A 19812-nucleotide genomic window follows, 5' to 3' on the forward strand; every position below is an offset into this window, starting at 1 on the left:
TGTCCCTTGTGGGGAGACTGGGAGCCAAAGCAGAGTCCTCACCCCCCTCCTCCTGCTCCCCAAAAGGATGCTCCTCCCCTGGGGAGCCCCCAAAACCCTTCGCCCACCGTACCCCCACAGACCCCTCCCTCTTGCTGGGGAAACAATTGCCTCCGATGGGAATTATTTCCATACAGCTGCTCGGGAAGGCACAAACCCGTCGGAGGAAGGCTGAGCCTTTCTTCTGGCGCTGCCCCCCCTCCCCACGGCGGCGGGGGCAGGTTTGGGGGGGCCCAGGCACTGCCGTCAGCGCTATCAGCTCGGCAGGGCTGGCTGCGGTTATTACCATACATTATCGCAGTCCCCTGCCTCCAAAAGGAGCCGGGGCTGCTCCCCCCTCCCAGCACTCCCTCCTCCTGCCTTTTACACTTAATTACCTCCCTTATTACACCGCAGCCTGGAGAGAGACAAAATCCCAGGGCAGCGGGCGGGCGGGCAGGCAGCAGGCAGCGGGCAAGCAGTGGGCAGGCAGCAGGCAGTGGGCAGGCAGCAGGCAGTGGGCAGCAGGCAGGCAGCGGGCAGCATTCAGGCAGGCCCAACTAGGGCGTAAGTAATTGTCCGTTCTGCAAACGTGCCTTCCAGGAGAGAACCAACACACGCACGGATAAATAAATCAGGGAACAGAGGCCGAGAGCCCGGTGTGTGTGTGTGTGTCTGTGTGTGGGACGCCGGGAGCAGCCCAGCAGGCCATGTCCCCCCGGGCCGCAGCCCTCTGGGAGCGGTGACCTTGAACTTGGCAGAGCCCTGACGTCAGGGCAGCGCTGCAGGGACAGATGGGGCTCATGGTGCTGCCAGCGAGCCCCGACCAAGCGCTGCGGGAGCGAGTGGAGAGACCCCAGCCCGTGTGGGGACCAGCCCTGGGACCCACAGCCCCGGGACCCACAGCCCTGGGAGTAGGGTGGAAAGACCCCAGACCATATGGGGAGCAAGCCTAGGATCTTGTGGAGTGTGCAATACTCTGGATATGGGATACTGTGGGATGGGATACTGTGAGCTATGGGATGCACTGAGCTGTGGGATGCTGTGAGATGCTGTGGGATGCTATGGGATATCAGATGCTGTGGGATTCTGTGGGGTATCAAATGCTGTGAGATGCTGAGCGCTGTGGGATGCTCCAGGCTGTGGGATGCTGTGGGATGCCCTGGGCTGTGGGGTACCACACAAAGCAGTGAGCAGGGGCACTGCCCGATGCAACGCAGGGCTGGCTCCAGCCATGTCTCTGGGCACGACTGAAGGAGCAGACACGGCTGTGAGTAGTCAGGCCCACAGTGCCAGCTGCAGAGGTGCTGCTTTTGGCCTCTAGACCTGATGCCACATCCCTGACCAAAGGGGCTGCTGCCTCCCGAGGCTGAGGGTGCCCAGGGCTGCCCCGCTCCAGCCATGCCAGCGCTCTGCCTGCACTGACAGCTGGGGGACCATCCTTATTAAGTGCTACAACACATTGCACAGGGCTCGGGGAGAGCAGAGCCCGCTGCCAGCCAGGTCCCCGTGTCACCCACTGGCCCTCAGAGAGCACAACTCCAGAGAGAGGCAGCGCCGGACCACCGGCTGCCTGCGGGGGCGAGGGGAAGGGGGGAAGTGGGAGTGGGGGCTCCCGCGGGGAACAATGCACTGCCACGATCCCGGCTATTGTTATGGCTGCGAAGGTCACAGTGCTTCCCTGGGACTGGGATGGAGACGGGGACATGGGTGGGAAAAGGGACAGGAAAAGAGGGATGGGAACAGCGAGCAGGGATGAGGACAGGACAGAGGTGGGACAGGGAAGAGGGAACAGGGATTTGTACGCGCTCGTAATTTAGGTTTTTGATATGAGGACGGAGAACAAGAGACAGGGAAAAGGACAAGGGAAAGGGGTCAGTGGAAAGGGACTGGGGACAGAGATGAGAACAGGGAAGATGGGAATGGTAACAGGGAACAGGGATAGGAACAGGGAGCAAGGACAGAGAAAAGAGAAAGGGTCAAGAAGCAGGGACAGGGACGGAGGACAGGGATGGAGAAAAGAGAAGACAAGGGACGGGACAGGGATAGGGACAGGCATCGGGATGAGGACTCTCACCCCGCAGCCCCGTCCTTCCCTGGCCCTGGGGGCTGGCGGCAGGGAGACAAAGGCGGTGGGAGGCAGCGGCACGTCCCACCCCCCGGTCCCCCCGTGTCCCCATTGTCCGTGGCCAGGGTGGGGGGAGAAATACGGGGGAGGGACCGGGGACCCCACACTGCCGTGATGCCCGGGGCGCCCCGCACTGCCGGCGGCTCGGGGGGCTCCGGGGGGGCTCCGGGTGCGGCCGGGCGAAGCGGCCCCCTCCCCCCACGACCGCTTGCCTTCCTCCCCCTCCTCCCCCCCCGTCCTCCCCTCCTCCTTCTCTTCCTCCTCCTTCTCCTCCTCCTCCTCCTCCTCGCCGCCCTGCCGCCTCCCCGCCCCTCGCACTCGCCTCCCCGCGCCTCTCCGTGCGCACCGCCGGGGCCGAGCGCCGGGGCCGGGGAGGGGGGGGCCGGGGCCGGGGCGGGGGCCGGGGCCGGTGGCGGTGCCGGTACCGGAGGTGTCCAGCGCTGCCCGGCCCCGCCATGCCCCGCTCCTTCCTGGTGAAGAAGCTGAAGGCGGAGGCGTTCCCGGCCGCCGGGGCCCCCGCGCCCCCCTACGCCCCCCTGGAGCCCCCCTACACGCTGCCTGGCCCCGCCGCCGGCGATGGTGAGTGCGGGGCCGGGGGTCCAGAGGGGCCCCCCCGCCGCTATTGTCTGTGCGCCCGGCGGGGCACCGGGGAGGAGACACAGGGGGACGCGGGGCAGGACGGGCCGGGGGTCCCCGCGTTGTGTCCCGCGGCGAGCAGGGGGTGCGGGGTGGGGGGTGTCATCCCTCGTCGTCTTATCCCCCGCTCTGGGGCCACCGGGCGCTGTCGAAGTTGGTCCTTTGGGGAAACATCCCCTGCGTGACAGCGTCAGCCCCGTGGGCAGCCCCGAGCCCCCCTTCCGCCCGGGGAGCACCGAGACGGGCTCCTTCCCATGACAAGTTTGGGGGTGCACGAAGCAGCCGGGTTGCGGGGGCGGCGAGGGGCGGCGGGGGCGGCAGCCTCGCCGTGCCGGCGGGTTTCATTGTTCGCAGCGGTGCCCCGAGCCCCCCTGGGAACGCGGTGGGGGCCGGCGTCCCCCCGGGGCACGGGGAGCAGGCGGGGGAGAAGAGGGGGACACCCCCGCCGCAGCGCTGGGAGAGGTGCGAAGGGCTGGGCTAGGGGTGGCCGGGGTCCTTAGAGCCCCATCCTGCGGAGGGAATCTGGGGTGGGCTCGGAGTCCCCCAGGCTCGGCAGAGCCCCCCGACGGGGCGGCCCAGAGACCTGTCCTAGAAGAGGGGACCACGGGAGGTCAGGGGGCTCCATTCCTTAGGCTGGGGAGTCCTGGATGCTCGGGGGCCAGGAGACGGATCTGCATGCGGGAATGGGCCTGATCCAGCCATGCACAAGCCAACATTAACCAGCCGTTGCGGTGCCTGTCCCCCCTTTTGTAGTGCTCTCCAGCCCTTGATGGGTTTTCCCTACCCGGGGCCGGGGTTTTAGACCCGTCTGGCCAGGGGGTCCTCTGTTCCCCCCTCCTCAGGAGCCAGGAGCCGGTGGGGGAGGGATGTGCTGCAGCTGGGCAGAAGCTGCCGACGCTGCTCTCCTGGAAATAACCTTGCTGCATGCACGGAGGCAACGTGAGAAATTGCTGAGCAGAGCGCTTTCTGCACAGCCCGCGCTGTCAGCACGGCGCGGGGGACGGGGGGGCCCGGCTCTGCCCCCACCACGCAGCCCCCTCCCCACCACAGGCATCCCCGGCAGCCACGGGACAAACGGCAGTGGTTTCTTGCCCCAGGCAGGGTACCCTGTGGGCGCTGGCCGGGGATCTGGGTTTAGGGGATGCTTTGCCACGGCTGTTCACCCTGCCCCACAGCATGCACTGGTGAGCCCAGCTGTGCACCGACCCCAGGCCCCTGACAGCCCCTCTGTTACCAAGCAGCTTGCAAGGACCAGTGTGCACAAGACAGGGGACTGCTGGGACCAGTTTGGTGGTCCTGGAGTGCCAGTGTGTCCACCAGAGTTGCTGGCCCAGTGGGAAGGGGACTGCACTGCTGCTCCTGCGGTGACCTTCATGTGACAGGATGGAGGGACCAGGATGCCAGTGAGGCGCCCTCTCTGCCACAGATTGGGAGTCCCACGTGTGAAGTGGGGTCATGAGCAGCACCAATGTCACATGGGGGTGATGCCGGTGGAGTGGTACCCGAGCCCTACTCCCCACCTGGGGGGCTGTAGGTCCCCCTCCTTGGTGGGAGTGCAGGATCCCCGGTGCTGCCTTCCTGATACTGCCCCATCTCTGGAGAATAGACCCTGCACGGACAGCAGAGATGTGTATGGCTTTCCCAACCCCTTTACTGGGGAAAGTGGCCTGGTCCCCCTCACTGTGGTTGCCCACGGAGCAGAGCTCATTACTGGCACAGCCACGGTGAACAATGAGGCTCCCGGCACTGACAGCTGTCTGGTGGCTAATGGCCCCCAGGGTCTGCCCACAGCCGGGGCAGGCACATCTGGACGTTCCATGGCCCCATTCCCGATTTCCACCGCTACGGGATGGGACCCATCCTGCCAACAGATGCAGACAGGAGCCAGGGCAGGACGAGGCAGTTCCAGTGCTCAAGTGACTCAGTGGGGACCAGGACCAGTGGGGGAGGGACAACCCCAGTTCTGCACCTCCAACAGGCAATTTCGGATCATGTCTTTCCCCTGTCCCTGGTGAGGCTGGCCCAGAGGGGTGGTGACCTTGCTGTGCTGTTCCCACAGGGTACCTCCAGCACTGCCTGGCACCAGCTGGCTACGACACAGACAAGAAGCAAGGTCTGCCACCACCACCGCCGGACCCAGCCTATGCACCCGGCCACGAGGAGTACAGCGACCCCGAGAGCCCCCAGTCCAGCTTCTCCGCCCGCTACTTCAACGGGGAGGCAGCGGTGACAGACAGCTACTCCATGGATGCCTTCTTCATCACGGACGGGCGGTCGCGCCGGCGCAGCGAGAGCCAGCGCCGAGGCAGCCACCGCCACTCCTGCCCCGAGTGCGGCAAGACCTACGCCACCTCCTCCAACCTCAGCCGGCACAAGCAGACCCACCGCAGCCTGGACAGCAAGATGGCGAGGAAATGCCCCACCTGCGGGAAGGCCTACGTCTCCATGCCCGCCCTGGCCATGCACGTCCTCACCCACAACCTCAAGCACAAGTGCGACGTGTGCGGCAAAGCCTTCAGCCGGCCCTGGCTGCTGCAGGGCCACATGCGATCCCACACCGGGGAGAAGCCCTTTGGCTGCTCCCACTGCGGGAAGGCCTTCGCCGACCGCTCCAACCTGCGCGCCCACATGCAGACCCACTCCGCCTTCAAGCACTACAAGTGCAAGCAGTGCGAGAAGACCTTCGCCCTCAAGTCGTACCTCAACAAGCACTACGAGTCCGCCTGCTTCAAGGGCTCCGAACACAGCTGTGCAATAGGGAACTAGGCCCCCAGCCCCCTGTGGCGCATCCCCATCTTCATCCCTGTATCCAGTCCCCATCCCCATCTCATCCCGTGCCTGTCCCCATTCCCATCCACATCCCACCCCGTCCCCATCCCCATCCCATCCTGGTCCCAGTCCCCACGCCAGCACTCCTGCAGCTGCAGCCAGCCAGTTTGAAGCTGTGCTGAGGCTGGAGGACACATCCCTGCAGACTCACTCCCCACCTGGGAGAAGGATACCCTACTGCTCCCTGGGAAGGGGGTACCCCACAATGGGACCCAGCTCCAAGCCTATGGGTCCCCGAGCTCCCCCTGCAGCCAGGCAGGTTTCTCTGCAGGGGACTCACCTGGGGGCCTCTTCCAGATCCAGGATAGATTTCCTCCCCCAGCTTGTGATTTTCACCTTTATTTATTTAATTTATTACTATTATTTATTTAGAGCTGCTGCTTCTCACTCCGGGGGATCCCGGGGGAGAAAAGACACTTTTCTGCTCCCCACCAGGAGCATACCCTCCCCTTGACCCTAACCCTGATGGGACCATGGGCAGATGCTACTGCCGGCTCAGCAGGACTGACGGCTGCTGAGGCTGATGGAAGGCAGGGCTACCAGTCCTCCTTGGAGGCTGGGGTCCCTGCAGCCCACCACCCAGGGCACCCTGCTGCCCCCCTGCCCTCTGGCACTGTGTTCACCCTGGCACTGTGGCTCCACAGGCCCAGAGTTAGGGGAAGAGCAAGGGACTCCCAGCAGAGATCCATGGGACATGTCCTCCATTGGACCCCAGCTCCTGGCTTGGCCAGGCACAACTGGCCTCCGCCACGGTGATGGGCTGGGAAATACCTGCCCCAGACAGGTGCAGCCCCCCTTTCCGTGCGATAGGCTGGGCTGGCAGCTGGGCTGGAGACCCAGCCCTGGGGCAGGCAGCACCCAAACCCCAACTGCCCCCCCATGTAGCCCTAACCCTTCCGCAGCCCCTTCTCCAGCCAACTCCCAGCTCCTCGCCATCACCCCCCCGCCTGCGCTCAGGAGGAGGGGGTGAGAGTAGCCGTAAAGTTTGGGTGAGTCTATTTAAATGTTCTTATTTATATTATTTATAACTTATGCTTTTCACTATTTATTTGCCAAGACTGGCCGGGCCGGGCCAGCGCTGGCTTGCAGGAGGTGGCAGAGCTGCAGCAGAGCTGCCGTGCCCAGGACAAGCACAGCGGTGGCACAGATGAGGACAGGACCCCGAGAGTGGACAGTGCGGCGGGGCCCGGGGAGGGCACGAGCTGGCCCAGCAGCCTGGGCTCCACGCCCTGCAAGCCTCCCCCAAAGGCAAAGCCCTTCTCCTTCGTCTTCCTTACTGCCGCAGGCTCCTGCTTTGCTCCGTGCCCCGTGCCAGCCCGGTGGGGACAAACCAGCCACTCTATGCAACCTCCTGGTGGAGCATCCCCTCACCGGCCCCGGAGCGAGCGCCGTGCACGGCATCCCGGAGCGGGGCCCAACCCACGCCTCCGCCTCCTACCTCGGGCCGCGAGCTGCCACAGCCCCATCGCCCTGTGCCAGTCCTCGACACCTTGGGGCTCAGCCCGGCACGTCACGGGGCTGCACTCGTGCACCCCCACACCGTCTTCCTGCACCGTCTTCCTCCCTGCACTGTCTTCCTCTCGCCGCCTCGGTGCCCGCGTTGGTCACGGGCTCAGTGGGGATGTCCCTGTCATGCTCCTTGCTGCCGTGGCACCGTGGTCGTGCATCCGCACCCCACGCAGGGGACGAGCATCACCCCGGCCACGCAGGCACCCACCGGGCTTTCCCCACCATGCCGGCGCCGTTCCACGGAGCACGGCGTCCCGCGGCCGGCAAGCTCGGAGCACCGCGCCGCTGCCCCTCTCTCCTGTAAATAGCAGATACTACAGCAATAATTTTCCGTGCATGATAGATTTTTTCTGCCAGGTTTTGTACTCGCCAGCCCCAGTACGACAAGTCTACTGAGATCCGGCCGCCCGCAGTATTACTTGTAACGCAATTCAGGGATATAAAAGGGATTTCTGCCACTAACCACGTGTCTCAGGGGATTTGTGCCGCCGGTGGCGGGTGGTGGCACGCGAGCTGCCAGCATGCCCATCCCCACGGTGCCCCGTGCCCACACCCAGTCCTGGGCTGGAGCATCGTGGAGAGAACTGCCCCAAAGTGAGGGGCGATGTCCTGGCAGCCTGCTGGGAGCAGGTGGCTGAGGCACCCGGAGCATCCCATGCTGCCCGTGTGGCCGTGCCAGCCCTGCAGCCAGTGGGCAGCAGCCAGACAGCCCCCTGCCGTGACAAGGGGGGGTGTTATGATGCCATCCTGCTCGTGAGGGCGCCGGGGGCTGTGAGCACGGCAGAGCACTGACCTGGAAGTAAAGCGGTGTGTGAAATCCCGGCAGCAGGCGCAGAGCCCGGTGTGCAGCCTGGGGGGGGCCGACGATGCTCACACACCCCTGGGGCTCCACCTCGCTGGATGGGGAGGATTCGGTGAGCAGATTTTATTTCAGCTGCTGCCGTGCTGGCATCCACTCCCATGGGATGTGGTCAGGGATGGTGGGAACAATCCAGCAGAGACCCTGCTCCCAGGGGCTCCCTCTCCTCTCTCCCCTCAGCCTTCCCCGCATGTGAGTGCCAAAGGGGGAGGGCAAATTTTTTTTGGTGTCCAGCTTGTCAGCAGTGCCCTCGCTGAGTCCTGCACTCCCAGTGACATCTGTGCAACCATTCACCTGCAAAGTCATCAGCAGATTCACCCTGCAAAATACTAATCCCGGAGCCTCACAAACCCATCTCTGACCATCACTAGCATGTTTCCGAGTCAGCTCCAGGGTTGGGGACCCTCCATGTCCCCTAGGAGCCAGGGTGAGGGCACCAGGAGCAGCCATCTGCCAGCATCACAACCCCACTGTGGATCCAGGATGCCCCGGTTGCAGCAGCTGATGGGGTGGGGGACCCAGTTCTTCCTGGGAGCCTCTCTCCGTTTAGGACACTGGTCTGAAGAAATGACCTAGAAAGATTCAGGGCTGGAATGCCGAGGTGTCTGCCCCAGCTGTGGAGAATCCCAGCATTGCTGCTCAGCTCTGGGGCTGTGTCATGCCTCCTCTTCCTCACCGAGGACCCCACAGGCATCAGCGTAGCTGGAAGGGGGCTCTGGGGTGGGGGTGTGTTCCTGGTACAGTCAGGTAGGTGGGGGGCACATCCCAGCTCCCAGAGGAGATGCTGCAGAATGATCCTTAGTGTGCCAGCATGGCCAGGTGGGAGAAGAGACCCCCGGGCAGCTTTCGGTGGGGGGAAGCAAGACAGGGCCCCCCAGCACAGCTGGTAGGGAGCTCAGCTGCCACGTGCCGAGGAGTGTCCCATGGGGATGAGGAGGTGAGGGCAGCCCTGACTGCAGGCTCGCAGGAGCAGGCAGAGGGCCAGCTGGCTCTGGCACCCGTCCCGGCAGCCCGTCCTGCTCCTTCACTGTGACTCTGCAAAACAGCGGGGCGGGGGCGGTGACGATGACGATGGCTGGGCCAGGAGGAAGTAGAGCGGCCCGGCTGGGCGCTGCACTGCTCGGGGCAGAGCAGAGGGCTCGGCTGGGCAGGAAGGAGGAAGGCCAAGGGCGGCTGACAGCAGCAGCCATGGCCGAGCCCGATGATCGGAGCATTCACACACAGCACATCTCGACCGTACACAACGTGCCCATGAGCGTCCTCATCCGGCCCATCCCGCCGGAGCTGGATCCAGGGAAAGTGCAGAGCCTGGTGGAGACCCTACAGGTGAGTGCAGCCCCCCCGGAGTGCCCGGGCAGCCCTTCCCACACCTACCCGTGCCACCCGGGGGGCACTGCAGGGGAAGCTCGCAGCACCCAAGCCCCAGCACAGGCAGGTCGGGGGGTGTCGAGGTGGGTTGGGGGTGCTGGAGTGTGTTACTCTTGGATGTCTCTCTCCCTTCCCAGGAAGATCCCGAGCGAGTGCCCCCCATCGACGTGCTCTGGGTCAAAGGCAGCGAGGGCGGTGACTACTTCTACTCCTTCGGGGGCTGCCACCGCTTCGCAGCCCACCAGGCACTCCAGCGGGAGACCATCCCTGCCAAGATCATCCCCTCTACCCTCAGCGACCTCCGAACCTACCTGGGCTCCTCCACGCCCCACCTGCGCTAGCCCAGCATCCCGAGGATGCACCCGCAGCCCCCGCTGTTGCCGTTGGTTCCTACCCGGGAGCCCCTGGTGAAGATGGGGTCGGGGTCTCCCAGCCCTGAGGGGGTTCCCGGGATCCCTCCAACAGGGATGGGGTCAGTGTCCTCCCACCTTGGGGCGCGGGTCCTCGGGGTTCCTTCAGCCGGGATAGAGTCAGGGTGCTCCAACCCTGAGGGGAGTACCTGGAGTCTCTCCAGCCGGGATGGGGTCAGGGTCTCGCCGGTACCGGGAGGTGTCCGGGGCGGGGCGGGGCCGGCAGGTGGCGATATTGTGCCGCGCTCCGCCACCACGGGAGACTGCGGGGACCGGGACGGGACGGGACGGGATGAACCAGGACGGGACGGGATGAACCAGGACGGGGTGAACTGGTTGGGGTGGGCTGAACCGGGGCACGGCTCAACCGGGAATAGCTGAACGGTGATGGAACGGGCGGAACCGGGGCATGGCTCAACCGGGAATGGCTGAACAGGGACAGGAGGGGCTTAACCGGGGCACGACTCAACCGGGACGAACTGAAGCAGGGCACACTGGAACTGGGACAGGTCGCAGCCCGTCCGAGGCACAGATGTACCAGGAAGGGATACAGACGGACCGGGAAGGCATAGAAGCAAAGCAGGGCACAGCCGAATCAAGACACAGAGGTACTGGGAGGAGGCACTGCTGAACCGGGCAAGGCCAGTCCCCAGCCCTCTCACGGCGACTCTGGGCACACCCTATGCCCGGATCGGGAGGACCCTGGGCTGTGCCTGCCCCCAAAACGTCTGCTCCAACCCTGGACACATCTCATCGTCCCCCTGTCCCTGGGGACACCTCCAAAATGCTGGGGTGGGGACATCTGCTGCTGCACCTGGAATAAAGGTGATCAAAGCCCCACAGCTCCTGGGCCTGGTGCTGGGGTGTGATGGGATTGGGAGCAGGGACACAGTGACGGAGCACGGCACAGCATGGTACAGCATGATGGCCTGGCACCAGCAAGAGCAGTGGCTGTGGGCACACAGAACAGAGACAGATGCTCTGCAAGGGGATGGATATTCTGCAAGAGGAGGAATGCTGTGCAGGGACAGTGCTCTGCCAGACAGCCCAGCCATGCAGCTAAATTCAGGGTCAGCTCTGGCCTGGCGGTGGGAGCACATGTGGTCCCGCCGTGCTGGGATGGTGTCATGTCCGCAAGAACCACGTCGTCACCCCATGTACAGGCTGGAAAAACCACCCCAAGCATCCCCTGGGCATCTCAGCATCCCTCCGAGTCGGGAGCCTCTGTCCAGGGAGGGGAAAGGCTACTGACTCACCCACCACACCATGAGTCAGCAGCAGGACTGGGACAGGAACTGCAGCCAGACACTTCTGCCTCCTCAGTCACACTCCTTCCTGGACAGATCCTGTCCTCCCGGGGCAGAAACGGGCTGGGAGAGGGTTTGGATGGAGGGCATGGCCCCCAGGCAGCAGCTCTGCAGCGTAGTGTGCATGGCAGGAGCTGGCAGTGCTGGCACTGGACAGGGCACGCTTCACCGCTGCCTCTGCGTTTCCGCAGGATCCACTGGGGAGGAAGAGCAGGGTGGGCTGGGGGTGCTGGACAAGGGAAGGGACGGGGGGAGACTCCGGTGCGGCAGAGCTGCATGTGCCACATCAAAGTGGCTGTGCGCCGGGAGGAAGCCCTGCAAGCACTCACAGAGAGCAACCCTGGCCCGAGGCTCCCCGATGGGCCATAAATTTCTCCGAAGAATTGTGGCGTGCTAAAAAGTTTCCTCTTGTTAGAGAGCGGGGGGTGAGGGGAGGAGGCAGCAGCTCCTGCTGCAGCTCCTGTGGCAGCGTGGACATCTCCAAGGTGCCCCAAATGGGTGTCCAATGGCAGGGATTGGCATTTGCCCAGGTCCTGTGTGCCCCCAGTGCTGGGCATCTCACGTGGACTCTGCTCATCCCTCTCCCACAGTTTGTGCCCCTCTTCCCTCAGATGAAAGACAGCTCAGCAGAGCTGGGACTCCACAAGTGGAAATGAACCAAGGATGCACAGATGCTGCAAGTCCTCTCCTTGCACCCCATGGGGGCTTCTTCCACCTGGGAGACCCACTGCAGGATCTGGTCTTCCAGCTTCCCACCCCCTGCAAACGGTGACGGGGTCCGTGCCAGCACCAGGATGCCCTGTGACACTGCTCCGAGGGCTCGCTGGAACCAGGACCAGACACTGTGTCCAAGGTGCTGTGTGAGCATCTCCAGGCCTGACTGGTGCATCCCCGGTGCTGGCACGGTGTGGGCAGCGGGAGCTGGTCCACAGCAGGAGCTGATGGTGCCACAACCCCCTGGCTGACATGGGAGTGGGGTTTGCCAGAGCCTGCGATCCCTGCATTGCCTCCATCCGTCCATCCTCCACCTGTCCCCCTTCCCTCTGCCTGACCCGCGGGGTCTCCGGTGTCGCCGGCTGACAGCCGATCCGGCTGCTTCCAATCCATTCGTTCCAGGGCAGGAACAAAGGCGCTTTGTGGGCTCCCCCCAGCCCAGGACGGGTGGGGGGGTCCCGGCTCCGGAACTGGGACAGACTTCCCCGCACGACAGGCGTGTAATGCTTTCCAGACCGGCAGCCCTGACCCACAGGTACAGCCTGGGGGTGGAGGGGGCTTGGTGCTTCCCACACTGCCTGGGAACCCACCGGGTCACCCTGACACAGCCCTGATACTGGAAAATAGGAAAACACTCCTGCTCCTCCAAAGGTTTCACAAGGCCCGGTCCCCATGAGACTCTGACTGCTCCTCCCCACCCCGGGGGGCTCCAGGGGTTCCCAGGTTTACCAACCCTGGTCTCCCAGTGTTAGGGAGCAGGGATAGGCTCCCCTGGAATGACACCCCAGCCCTGCTGGGCTCAACGTGGGGTGGGAGGCACCTGGACTCAGAGGATGCGTGTGCCCAAGAGGGATGGGGCAGCTCCTGAGCCCATGGCCTCACTGGTCTGAGAACCCCAAAATTGGGGAGCCACAGGCAGAGGAGCCAGTCCTGGACATCCCCCAGCACCAGGGACTGGTCAGGGGCTACAGGCAAGTGGGGCCATGCAGTGCCCTTAGGGGACTCAGTGGGATGGGGTGGGATGGGGTGGGATGGGGAGGGATGTGATGGGATGGATGGCATGCGATGTGGTAGGATGGGATATGACTGGACAGGGTGGAGTGGGATGGGATAGATGTGATATGGTGGGATGGGATGGGGTGGGGTGGGGTGGGGTGGGGTTGGACCAGTCAGTCTAGAACTTCTTCACTGGGGCTCAGCAGGGTCAGGCCCGATGTCCTGGTGGCCACATGTTCCATCAGTGCCGCAGGTCTGGAATCCATTTGCCTCGCTGGTCGTGGTGTTTTCCCAGCAGGCCCAGAGTGGCCCCACAGGGCTGGGGGCAGCCCTGGCCCCTGGCCCATCTGCTCCCTGTTTATTTTCTTACACTTAAGTATCACCTCAAAGATAAACACTCCCTGGAGTGGGGGCAGGGGGCATTTTTCTGGCAGTGGAGGCAGGACCCAGCCCTTGGGGTGCCCAGCACCCCAACCCCTTGATGCCCCCCAGCTTGGGAGGGCCTGGTTGGACTGGGGTCAGGGTTGCAACCCCATGCTCAGTCCATGCCCCATCCATGGCATATGTCCCACACAGGATCCTGTGCATGCCTGACCCACTGCCCAATGCTACCCTCTGCCCGGGGGTCAGCTTGTTTGGCTGGATCAGCCAGGAGCGCTGCAATGCCAAACCCCGCCGTGTCCTGGCACCCGCTCAAGCCGGCGGAAGGTTTGTGATTCCGCAGCCTCGGCTGAGCCTTGTGCTGCCTGGCTGAGTCAGAGCCGAGGCTGCAGTGCTGGGGGGGCCAAGGGGGTCCAGGCATGGGGATGCACATCCTGTACCACATGCCTGCCAGGCAGCACAGGAAAACACGGCTGCTGCTATGCATCCTCCATGCAGCATTCGCGGGCAGCTGGACAGGCAGGGAGCAGGCAGCATTCCCTGCTCCCCATGGCTCCTGTTGGTCTCTCAGCCAGGGCTGACAGCTTCTTCTGTCCATCCATCCCCCTGTGTGCAGGGTCTGGTGAGGTGGTGGTCACACGCATGTGCCAATCTGGGGAGATCATTGCAGCAGGAGGTGGTGGCACTCAGGGTCTACATGGCACCCTGCACACGCATCCTCACACACATGTACACACGTGTGTGACACTCTGCAAACACGTGCACACACCCTCATAGTCATGTATATCCACGCACAGACACGCACGATTATACACATCATGCACACGTGCCCACACACGCCTGGATGCACAGATGTGCACAGCTGCTCACCCACACACACGCACGCGTGTGCAACCCCTGCCCCTCGCTGAGCCATCTCCAGTGCCTGCTGCTCCTTCCCTGCCTGTGCCCCACCATGTCCCAGATCCCAGCGCAGCAGCACAGGCCACCAGCACCCCACACACGGCTGTGCCCCCCAGAAAAGCCCCGGGGCAGCTCGGCTGAGAGCAGGGACTGGGTGACACCCCCCACCCCAGCCTGTCTGTGTCAGCTGGTGGCCATGTGTGGGGTGTGCAGCTGAGTACACAGCCCCTGCCATCCGTCTTGCTGCCTGTCAGGGCCAGGGGCGGCTGTGGCCCCCCCAGCACAGCCTAGCAGGATGTGGGGGTGGGAGGGGGGCAGAGAAGAGATTCCCCTCTCTGCACAGGCACCTGCCTGCTCCGTGCCTGTCATGCCAGGGGCTTGCCTATCCCCACCTCTGCCCCTGGCACTGCCTGCACATGCCCTTTTACAGGGCTCTGTGCCTGGGCGGGGCCTACAGAAGAGGGTCAGTGTCCTTCATGCATGGTGAAAGGTGTCAGTGTGGACACAGAGCAGACCCCTCCATGACCCCAGCTCCAGCAAGATCCCTGGCCCTTCGCACAGCCCCGTATGTCCCCAACCCTAGTGGGAACCCCGTTCCCTGGTGCAGCCCTGCATGACCCCAGCAGGACCCCCAGCTTGGCTCTCTGCTACCCTCACTGTGTGATTTACAGGCTCTGCACAGGCAGACAAATGGTGAAGGAAAACAGGGCAGGGGGTCCCGCCAGCCGGGGGCTGCCTGTGCCCCGCGGGGGGCAGAGGGGCCGTTTGCTCACAGCTGGCGGGAAGGGAGGCAGTGAAGTGGTACCAGTACCAGGCAGCACATCTGTCGCTGCCATGGTCAAGCAGCCACAAGCCCTGGCATCACCAGGAGAGCCCCATGGGGAGCCCAGCAGCCAGCAGGCCCACCATGAGCTCCAGTCCCACAACCATGGGATTTTGGCCATGGGGCATTGTGGGACATGATGCCACCCCATCCCACAGCCTCCAGCCCCCCCCACTGACCACCTTGCTGTGGGCTTTGCAACATGCCTGCTTCGTTCTGTGGCCACTGTCCCAGCCCTGGCAAGCCTCCAAGATTTCTACTGGCATCTCCCTCTGGCTATGGGGCTGCCAGACAGCGGGGACTGCAGCTGGCACTGCCAAGTCCCCTGGCCGTATCCCTGTCAGCCCTGGGGCCATCCACCAGGAGCCAGGTCCTGCCCTCCATGCATCTTTGCTGCTTGACCTGCCATGCCTGGAGCATCGTGGAGGAGGAGGAAGAAGGGGAGGAAGGCAGGCAGGAAGCCTCCTGCCCACTTGGCTCAGCTGGCTGCCCCCCTGACTGCTCCAGGGGGTGCTGGGCTTGGGGCTGGGGGGTTGAAGGAAGAATGGGACCCACACAGACCTCCCTGGTGAGGATGAGCAGGAGTGACCATCATCTGTGGTACTGAGTGCTCAGGAATGACCAGGAACCACCCTCAAGCTGGGGGACATCCCCAGCCCTCCCCAGGACACCGGTGATTGCTGCTGCTGCCAGCTCATCTCTCCCCTCTCAGGAAAAGACTCTGTGTTTCCACTGCCGGTGCACACCTTCCTCCCGGGCGGGAGGAAACGCTCCTGGCAGTGCTGCCGGCAGTGCTGCCCAACCCTCTCAGTGTCCCCCCCCCAGTCTCCTCCCATGGTGAGCAGGTGGGGTGCCAGGCCCTGGGAACAGGGGGGACAAGGGGTGCATTCCTGCAGGGCTGCACCCTCACCACTCCCTGCCTGCCCTGGACATCCTCCTGGGCACAGACCCTGTCCCTGTGGGGCACAGCAGGGTGTGGGGCACGGCAGGGTGTGGGGAACAGCATGTCCCCCACTGGCATCCCCTCTGTTAAACACCCCCAGTATCTGCTCCCAAGTACCTGCCCTATCACAGCTTCTGCACCCCGTGTTTGCCCAGTGCCACCCTGCATGAGGCCCAGAGTTGGCAGGGGACAGCAGGGTAGGGGCTGGGGACACACTGCCCGAGAGCTGTGGGCATCTCTCCATAGGTGCCAGAGGCCATGGCACAGGGAGTACTTGCCAAGTGGTGGCCCTGGCACTGCCACAGTTCAGTACCACCATGGGCATGACCCAGAGCCTGGCCCTGGGGTCAAGGTGCCCGTGGGCAAGCCAGCGTGCCAGAGCGGGGCCAGGCCGGTGGCCAGAGCCAGCGCTGGCTCTCGGGGCTGGGGCGAGGACGCTGGCCGCTGGCCACTGGCCGCTGGCCGGAGCTCGGGGGGCCGGCTGGGGGTGGGCTCCAGAGCCAGCCCCTCCCCGGCCGTATAAATCCCGATTCCCCCCGCAGACAGTCGTCCCAGCCCTGCTCGGCTGCCGCAGCGGAGCGGCAGCGGGAAGGCGTCCGGAGCCGGCCGTCGCGGCTGTGCCGGCGGGGGAAGGCTCCCCGCAGCCCGGGGGGTTCCCCCAGCAGGGCCGGGGGCGCGGGCGGGCACCCCGCCATGGCCTTCACCATGCTGCGCCCCGTGGCTGCCCGTGTGCTCTACCCCGACCTCAGCATCCTCTCGGAGGACGAAGAGAACCGGAGCGAGAGCGACACGTCGGACCAGTCGTTCGGCTGCTGCGAGGGGGCCGAGGCTCGCCGCAAGCTGCCGCGGAAGCCGGGGCCGATGGTGATGGTGAAGCAGAGGCAGGCGGCCAACGCGCGGGAGCGGGACCGGACCCAGAGCGTCAACACGGCCTTCACCGCCCTGCGGACCCTCATCCCCACCGAGCCAGTGGATCGGAAGCTGTCCAAGATCGAGACCCTCCGCCTGGCCTCCAGCTACATCTCCCACCTGGCCAACGTGCTGCTGCTGGGCGAGGGCTGCGAGGACGGGCAGCCCTGCTTCAGTGCCATCTACGGCGCCAAGGGCGACCTGGACAGCAAACAGCCCCGCAGCATCTGCACCTTCTGCCTCAGCAACCAGCGGAAAGGGGTGAGCGGGGCACTGGGCTGGGGGGCCCTGGCCTGAGCGGAGCAGGAGGCTCAGCACATCCCCGGGGGACAGGGGGCAGCAGACCCTGCCTGGGCTGAGCAGGGCAGGAGCCTCGGCATGGCTCAGTGAGAACTGCAGACTTTGGCTCCAACTCCCACTGGAGGTTTTGGCTGCTCCCGGCCAAATCCTGCTCGTAGCCGCACGCCCACAGCTCCAGCTCGCGTCAGAGGGCCGGGCTGCTCCCCCACGTCCATCCGGGCTGGGAGGTCTTGGGGGTTGAACAGTCACCCCAGAGCTGGAGGCAACTGGCTGTCCCTGGGGAAGCTCAAAGCTCGCACACTGATCCCATCCCCATCCTCATCCCTATTCCCATCTCCATCCCCAACCCTGCCAGCTCACCGACACTGTGGCAGGGCTGCCCCCAGCAGCTCCCTGATGTGATGGGGACAGGTAGAGCTCCCCATCCAGTGTCCCCATGCAGGATTTGTCACCAGCACTGGCACAGCTCTCACACAGCCAGGTGGCTGAGCTGGGGCTTGGCACAGCACCCCTGCCCTACCCTGCCTGGCCAGCTGACACCCCCAGCACCCTGTGGCTCAGGGGGCACCTTTCCCATGGTGAGTCCATCCTGCTGCCCATGCCAGGGTCCTGGGTGCCCTTGACCCAGGGTGAGGGCCTGGCAGCTGCCTCTTTCCATGGGCATTCCTTGGCAGGGCTGTGAGCAGGGATCTGCCTCTGTCCCCACAGACCCTCAAGTTGTCCCACATGTAACCCCAAGCAGCTCAGCCACAGGTCACACTCCAACCCTTGGGCCTTTTTCAGTTTCTGCTGCTCTATCTTTAATTGCTCCCCTGCTCCTGCCGCCCCCTCAGCAGCTTCTCCAGCCCTCCTGGGAGTCCTCTGGCCTGACCTGACCTGGTAGAGCTGCCCCTAGCTGGGACCTTCCAGCCAGGGCTGAGCTGTGACCCTGGACTGCTCCTCAGGGCTGGAAGCTGGGGGCTGGCATGGTGCTGGACACCCAGGGGATGCTGCAGAGGCACTGGGGCCCGGGATCCTCTCTGGCACCCAGAACTCTGGGGGGCAATGGCAGGAGCTGGGCTGAGATCCAGCTCTGTGCCTCCCAACTCTGGGGCTGGGCTGGAAATGGGCTCTACTGGGCTGGAAATGGGCTGGACCAGGCTAGGCTGGGCTGGAAATGGGCTATACTGGGCTGGAAATGGGCTGGGCCAGGCTAGGCTGGGCTGGAAATGGGCTATACTGGGCTGGAAATGGGCTGGGCTGGAAATGGGCTGTACTGGGCCATGCTGGGCTGTGCTAGGCTGGAAATGGCCTGGGCTGGAACTGAGCTGTGCTGGGCTCTGCTGAGCTGTGCTGGATTATACTGGAATGTTCTGGGCTAAATCTGGGCTATGCAGGTCTGTGCTGTGTTATACTGGGCAGTACTGGGCTGAAGTTGTGCTGGTGCACTGGGAGATGGGGCTGAGCCTCCTCATCCCAGTCTGGACTGTGTGTCTGCCTGGGGCTGTGGGTCTGTCCTGGGGTGGCACTGGTCCTGACCACAGGTCCTGAGCAGCCATTAGGGCTGTGTCCTGCAGGGTGACAAGGCCATGGGGACCCACCTTAGGGGGCTCCACCACAGCACCCACCTCCCAGTCACCCAGCCAGCCACTCACCAGGTGTAGCCCCATCTGTCTTGTCTATCTGTCTGTCTGTGCATGCCAGGCAGCACTGAGCTGCCCCAGGAAAGCAGAACTGGCCGTCTCAGAGTGGGTCCCCATGGATGACTTGGTGGGATGAACAGTGGGCAGGAGCGGGGTGCCCACTCCTGGACACCCCACGATACCTGAAGCTCTCCCTCCTCTCTCTGCAGGGCGGTCGAAGGGATCTTGGGGGCAACTGCCTGAAGGTGCGAGGGGTCACCCCCCTGCGAGTGTCACGGAGATGAGCCGGGGTCCGGCAGCACCCACCTGAGACAGCGGCAGAGCCGGCTGGAGCCCGCACACACCAGCCCAGAGACCGCAGCGGGGAGGGAGGGAGCTGAGCCCAGGCTGGCACCACACCGACACCGGCCCTGGAGCTGGCAGTGGGGTGGGAGGACGCTCCCATGGCCGAGGCTGCCTGCGTGGGGCAGGGCCGGGGAGGGGGGTCCCTGCGCCCCGGGGCTGGACTGGAAGGGGCCCGTGCGTGGCCGGCGTCAAGGCGCTCCAGGGGGACGGTGTCGCGGCCCTGGGGACGCTGGTTGTGCACGTGCAGCCGCTTGGAAAATAAAACCTTATTTTTCTGATGGGCCGGTGCCTGCCTGCTCCCCCAGCGTGGGGCAAGGTGGGGGATCCATCCAGGATGGCCCTGGATCCCCAGCCCTGCACTGCCGCTGCTCTGTGCCGCTGGAGCCAGTGCGACTGTCCCAGCTCTACCCACAGTTGCACTCCTGGGCCACAGTGGGATCCATGTGGGGTGAGACTCCTGGGGCACAGGTTGACCCCACATCCCCAGGCCCTGATGACAGTTCTGGCCCTGTAAAGGCTGTGGAAGGCCCAGTACAGGCACGGGGACAGCACTGCCAATCCTGTGCTGCAGCCACGAGCACCCGGGTAGTGGGTCGGGGTTGGTGTCACTGCTTTTGTGCCTTTCCCTCCACCTGGCACATCATGAACAGTGCAATGTCACCGTCACCCTGACTGCCAGCACTGCCACCAACACCATGACTGCCACCAGCACCACGACTCTCCCCACTGCAACCGCCACCGCCGCCATGTCTGTGCCCGCCGCCATGTCTGTGACCGCCGCCATGACTGCCACTGCCGGCACACCGGCCACG

At 64.5% G+C, this 19812-nt stretch overlaps 3 protein-coding genes across 3 annotated transcripts; all 3 read left to right on the forward strand.

The window, feature by feature from the left end:
* The first annotated feature begins 1867 nt into the window (after positions 1–1867).
* Positions 1868–7582, forward strand: SCRT2 (scratch family transcriptional repressor 2). Its single transcript, XM_051802976.1, has 2 exons — positions 1868–2725; positions 4842–7582. The coding sequence occupies exons 1-2, from the start codon at positions 2602–2604 to the stop codon at positions 5546–5548; spliced, it is 831 nt and encodes a 276-aa protein (XP_051658936.1). The 5' UTR covers positions 1868–2601; the 3' UTR covers positions 5549–7582.
* Positions 7583–7986: 404 nt separating this feature from the next.
* Positions 7987–10599, forward strand: SRXN1 (sulfiredoxin 1). The gene is made up of 4 exons (XM_051803424.1): positions 7987–8034; positions 8723–8726; positions 8917–9305; positions 9485–10599. Exons 1-4 carry the CDS (start codon positions 7987–7989, stop codon positions 9686–9688), a joined length of 645 nt encoding a protein of 214 aa, XP_051659384.1. The 3' UTR covers positions 9689–10599.
* Positions 10600–16281: 5682 nt separating this feature from the next.
* On the forward strand, positions 16282–19278 carry TCF15 (transcription factor 15). Its single transcript, XM_051802996.1, has 2 exons — positions 16282–16994; positions 18865–19278. The coding sequence occupies exons 1-2, from the start codon at positions 16518–16520 to the stop codon at positions 18937–18939; spliced, it is 552 nt and encodes a 183-aa protein (XP_051658956.1). The 5' UTR covers positions 16282–16517; the 3' UTR covers positions 18940–19278.
* The last annotated feature ends 534 nt before the right edge of the window (positions 19279–19812 follow it).

The sequence above is a fragment of the Manacus candei genome, unplaced genomic scaffold (genome assembly GCF_025592945.1).
Source record: "Manacus candei isolate 608988 ecotype Guabito, Panama unplaced genomic scaffold, ASM2559294v1 h1tg000057l, whole genome shotgun sequence".
Taxonomy (NCBI): Eukaryota; Metazoa; Chordata; class Aves; order Passeriformes; family Pipridae; genus Manacus; species Manacus candei.